Source organism: Coffea arabica, chromosome 7c (assembly GCF_036785885.1).
Source record: "Coffea arabica cultivar ET-39 chromosome 7c, Coffea Arabica ET-39 HiFi, whole genome shotgun sequence".
Lineage (NCBI taxonomy): Eukaryota > Viridiplantae > Streptophyta > Magnoliopsida > Gentianales > Rubiaceae > Coffea > Coffea arabica.
In genome coordinates, this window is record NC_092322.1 from 11,827,793 (window position 1) to 11,833,594 (window position 5,802).

General features: G+C 36.0%; 2 protein-coding genes across 2 annotated transcripts; one reads left to right on the forward strand and one right to left on the reverse strand.

Annotated features, from left to right (window-relative positions):
- Positions 1-1,152: 1,152 nt before the first annotated feature.
- Positions 1,153-2,038, reverse strand: LOC113698322 (PLAT domain-containing protein 3-like). Its single transcript, XM_027218107.2, has 2 exons — positions 1,819-2,038; positions 1,153-1,725 (listed from the first exon to the last, which is right to left on the reverse strand). The coding sequence occupies exons 1-2, from the start codon at positions 1,912-1,914 to the stop codon at positions 1,276-1,278; spliced, it is 546 nt and encodes a 181-aa protein (XP_027073908.1). The 5' UTR covers positions 1,915-2,038; the 3' UTR covers positions 1,153-1,275.
- Positions 2,039-4,592: 2,554 nt separating this feature from the next.
- Positions 4,593-5,687, forward strand: LOC113699544 (NDR1/HIN1-like protein 13). The gene is made up of 2 exons (XM_027219911.1): positions 4,593-5,282; positions 5,622-5,687. The coding sequence occupies exons 1-2, from the start codon at positions 4,593-4,595 to the stop codon at positions 5,685-5,687; spliced, it is 756 nt and encodes a 251-aa protein (XP_027075712.1).
- The last annotated feature ends 115 nt before the right edge of the window (positions 5,688-5,802 follow it).

The following is a 5,802-nucleotide window of genomic DNA, read 5'->3' on the forward strand; positions in this document are numbered from 1 at the left end:
GGACCACATTGGAGAAGAGCCAAAACAAAAAATTTCTTTACAATTCCAGTTGAGAAGGTTGTAGTTGCTCACTGTGGAAGAAGGATTCCATCACATCATTTCCTCTCTTTTCGAAATATTTCTGATGAATCATAATGGGCTGAACGCACACTCGGTCCTGTCTTGCCTCTAATGATTGACCTAAGACCTTAATTAAATAATGTACACAAAATCTGAATCTTGTATGGATTTATGCTTTACACACAGTCACCAACAACTTTAAGAAAAAACCCGAAAGACATAAACTTACAAAAATCTGAAAGAAAGGTTTGTGAAAGTTTCTACCAAATCTTGTTTATTAGTTGGGATGTCTGTTTCAGTAGCGCAAGATATTTCAAATTTTCATTTAGATCGGCTCTTAAACTTTCTCTTTTTCTTAATCAAAAAGAACAAAACACCATATGAAACGTAACCTAAAGTAGACTCAGAAATTGTAAAAGATGACGAGAAATGAATAAGTTTCCTATGTTGGCTGCAAGTCATTTGTCTGCGCAAGAGATTTTGGTTGCACATCATTTGTCCAAATGTGAAATCAGGATCCCAATAAACCATCCAACTTTGACTCAATAGCCATGAAAAAGAGATTGGCTATAACTCATGGGTTCAAACCCTATTTACGATAAAAAAAAATCTGAAAAAGATGTTAAAACACACCTTTAATCTAATCGAATTTGTAAACCTGTTACCTCCTTATATAATCTCTTTAGGTTCTTCTCTTTATATAGGTTAGATTTTAGAAATATTTAATGAGTTTGTTTGGATAGAGTATTATTTAAAATATTAATTGAAATAATTACTGTAGCACTTTTTGTGATGTGATGTATGTAAAATAAAAAGGTGATTAAAAATATAAAAAATTCGGATGAAAAATATGTTTGTAATGCTAGTGAAATAATATTTGAAATAATTTGCTATCCAAAAATAATTTTTGTCCCCCGTCTTAAAAAAGTTTTTGGAAATATTTGGTTTGTTTATTGCGGTAAAAAAAAATAGAAATCAAGATTCTAATACAAGTTTTTGTCCCCCGTCTTAAAAGCAGAATTCAATTTTGACTTGCTTTGGTCTCAATTTCAACTTCCACTTTCCATATTTTAACATTGAACAAAAATAGAATTCCCATACTAAAAATAATCCCACTAAATACTATCAAACATCTCCAAATCCCAATACAGACCACTCGAGAGTGGAAACTAAAGAACAAAAATCAGTAGTATTACACCATATGGCAAACAAGCCTTACATCTCAGCAACAAGAGGGGAAGATGACTTGTAAATACCATCATAATCACAGTAGTCCCTGATTGCAGTAAGAGTATGGGGCGACCTGTCGGTGGCCAACCATTGCTCCACCGTGAACTGCTGCTGGGCACAGGCCTGGTGGACGCCAGTGGTGGTGACTTCCACGTAGTTACAGTACCATCCATGGTGAGGACCCGATCCGTCTGATGTCAAGTTCATAGCACATACCGGACCCCCCAAGCATGGACCTCTCCCACTGAAGATGTCCAAGTTCCCTCGCTCAAAATAATCGTACCCTTCACCCATTAGTCCTCCCCAAGTCTCAATGTTCTTGATTAGGATCCCATATCCGGCTGCATCAAAAAGGGTCAAGCTTATGATTGAATCCGTCCCACCTTTAATGATCGACCCGGTTCTTATATAAGCACTATATACGCAATCTGGATCCTGCATGGAATTGTATATTGGCACTTATTTTGCTTCCAGCGAAAACAATAATAAATAAACAGCAACAAAGCGAATACATAAAAAGTAACTTACATCGCATTGAGAAATGGTGAAAATGGAGGTGAGGATTAAGAATTGAAGCCATGAGATGTTTGATATGTCTTTGAAACCCTTTCCCAATACAGTCATGTCTCCTACTTGTTGAGTTTGTTTTTGTTTATATATATATATATATGGATATTTTCCTGAGGCCTCTGGCCTTCTTGATCTGTATATGACTGATTTATAGGAGCCAGGAGGAGGTAAGAGAGGAAAATGTTGGTAGGAGGGAATTAAATGTGGAGCTTCAGAGGTGGACCTATATAAACCACATGACTAGTTTGGACAATTTATCGACAAAGGAAAGATTGACAAGGATAGAACAGAAAATTGCCTGCAATTTCTTAGAGAAACGAAAATGAGCTAATTGTGCAACACTTTTGTTAAATTTTCTCATCGGACGTGCAGTACAGAATTTTAGAACGTGAACAAACCTTATTACATGTAGAGGAACTAATAGTAACCCTTTTTACCGTACAAAAACTACAAATTTTATCCATAAATTTTCAGTGTAAAACTTAGCACGAGTTGTATACAAATCTATTCATTCATGAATGGGAAATTTTGTTGGAACCAACTCACCTTATTAAGTTGGTCACTAGTAAAATGTAAGGTCAAGACCTAGTTACAAATTAGGGTTCAAACTTTTGTACTCACGGCAAAATCTAAAGAGTGTGCAGTAGTAGTGCATCCCATCAACTTAGAGGTGGGAATCACATTCTCTAATCTCTCGATCCAGTTAAGAGATGACAATTAGCGAATTTTTTTTTTTTTTTTTAAAGAGTTTAGAGGGAGCGATTCCCAATTCTGTATGCACAGTAGAATCTAAAAAATGCACAGTAGTACATCCTTTTAATTTAGAGGTGGAAATTACTCCTTTTAAATTCCTCTTGATCCAGTTGAATCCTCCTCCGGATAGGTATATGAAAAAAGAAAAAGAAAATTTGCTGGTCTACCCGGATTTGGTAATTTTTTTTGTTTGCTTGGCATGTTTCTATTGGTATCATAGATATCTCGCTCGGCTCTCAATGGTCCGTGGAATGACCAAACTGCCATCTTCACCGTCAAGGACGAAGACTTTTTACTCTTTATTTTCATTTTTTTATTTTATTTTGAGGGAGACAAGGACAGGAACTCTTAACCAATGTTATCAGAGGGGTGGATGGATAATTAATGACAAAGCTATCAACTTTCTTGTTGCCTCGTTGGACCAATGAACTGAGTAAGCCAAGGCTTTGCGGTTCTTCCCTTCAATATTTTTCAACAATTCAATAAACTTTTCCATCATAGGCTTGATCGGAAAGAACAAAGAGTCTCTAAATCCTACACTTGGCTTGATTTTATTTTTATTTTTTGGTTGATAAACAATTCAATATGGATTTGGTGACATTTTCTCAATGGTAGGGGGAAAATCTGGACTATGCGTGGCATATTCCATTGGATGCAAATAAATGTTCCCAAGTACTGACTGACCCATGGCAGTCGGTAGCTCATACTATATTTGCTTGTCCAACTCATGTGGTTTGATTGTTTTTTTTTTATTGTGGATTTATATGCCCACTTCTGAGTTTTGGTAAGTTTGGTCAATGAAGAAATCCAAGCTATCCAGGAGGAGGAGATTAGTGAGACAAAACTGTGTATTTAGACGAGGGTTAGTATCATTCTTGTGACTTTAAATAAATCTAGCCTCAAAATTCTCTTCCTGCTCAAAGCTTGCAAGAAATGTTACTAGTCTTAGTAGCTGCAAAAAATACTATACACTTCACATAAATTTCTTGACTGCAAGGCATGTTTTGAACGCAGTGTGGTTCGCATCGAATCCTCTATCCAACGCTAAACGCTAATTTTGGGTACAATGCAAATAAAAAAAAAAATTGAGAATTTTGCCGTTCTTTCTGTACTGTAAGTTTTGAAAATTGGTATTCGCACTTTCATTTTAACCTCTTGTAGTTCAATTCACTCGCTAAATAATAATGTACCTTCAAAGAGTGCAAGAGACTAATTTGCGAATGCAAATATCACTTTCCTAAGTTTTGGTTGAAAGTACCAAAATCGTCTTTCCACTCGTTTCATCTCGTCTCTCTGTTGAAACAAAATAAAAATTCTTAGCGAACTAAACAACGTTTTGAGACTTGCACCTTTAGTACCAGTTAGGTCATAACAATCCTTATTAAGTTATAATTTGTGATGACATATAAGAAAAAATGATTTTTTTTTAATTCCACAGTATCTTGAATGTCAAACCGAATGGTGTGGCATAGATTTTCTATACAAAATTAAGGAATTGTAAAAAATTTATTGATTTCGTTCTTAAATTCTTCAAAAAAAAAAATCTCCTATTGTGATATTAAACAAATTCCTGGTTCCAAAAATTTGTAGTAAGGTGCAATTATAAGACTTTTCGGGTAATTCAAGGAAAAAAAATATTAATCAAAAATATTGTTAAACACACTTCTTATTTCTCAAAAAAAAAAAAAAAAGAAGTAAAAGACAGAAAAAGGTTTCCAGTGTGTCAAATATTTTGCATTGCAAAGGATGGAAAGCATAAATACACAAACTTCAAAAAAAAAATGTTGTAGTACGTAACAAAATGTTCCACATCGTACACTACCATATTGAAAATTTTGTATCTGTCTACACCAAGGACATCCAAGATTTCCAAATCAACCTTTGTGTAACTCCTATTCTCATGCAAATTAATTTCCATTTTTCCATTCATTTCGGTAAGATTTTGCTTCCCTTTAACCTGAACTGCTCCTCACCTCCTCATGGGGGAGCTGGTGCCACCGGTAGGGGACGGGAACGATGACCCTCCCTTGCATCCCTCGCCAAAACATCCGCGTCCTAGCTCGCCGGAGAAGCCATCTGAAACCTACGTTGTCCAAATCCCTAGGGATCAAGTTTACCGCGTACCACCACCTGAAAACTCCCACATTTCCGACAATTACCAAAACCCTTCTTGTGATAACAAAAACAGATGTGCTGGACGTTGGACTTTAAAATTTCTTGCCATCATGCTAGTTGGATTTGGCATCTTTGTCACCATTCACATTTTAGCGAAGCCTAAATCCCCTGAATTTTCCGTAATTCATTTCCATAAAAAGAATTTGAAAGCCTCAAATCATCATTCCAGTGTTCCTGAATATGAAATCTTGTTACTAGTTGACAATCCAAATCAGAACATGGAAGTCCATTATGGAGTTGGAAATGTGACCCTTAGTTTTAAGGGCCACAAGATTGCTAGTGGTGGATATCCATTGCTTCAACAAGGAGCAGGGAAGCCGATTAAGGTTGATGAAACCCTGTATGGTAGAAAGGAAGCATTACCTGGTTGGGTTGCAAGAAGCATGAATGGCACAAGTCCCAAGTCCCTGATTTTGAATATTGATGTGCCTATTGAAATTGAAAGATGGGGGAAGGATTTGGAGAAAGAACTCATTGTTGGATGTGATCTGCAGGTAAATACCTTAGGCGAAGGTGCAAAAATTTTATCTCAAAATTGTGGAACAGATTTTTAGCTGATGCTAAACTAATGTGGCGGTGAGGAATTTGCTCAAACTTGTTACCATTTCTGGCCTTAGACATGTCCAACCTTGATAATTAAGGCTTCCTACTTGCAAAAATTTAGACCTTGGATTGCTTAACTATACTTCTGTTCAAGTGTTATGATCATTGTTTCTACTTTCTTTAATATATATGATGCTGGGAAACACGAAGAAAAGAGGCAAGCTGGAAGTACCCTTTATGCTTAGAGAAATAAAATCCTATAAAATTTCTCAATTGCTTGACAATTTCAGGAAGTTTCACTCATTGAAGAGATGACATGCGAGAAAATTTCACCTTCGTTTAATGGGGTGAACTGACTAAGGCCCAATTTAGAGGTCTTCGAGTCCGTAAAAGCTCAACGTTGAAAGAAAGACTTACTGGTGTTTTATGGGTAACTACTACTTCAAGATTACGGCTAAATGGCATTTACGG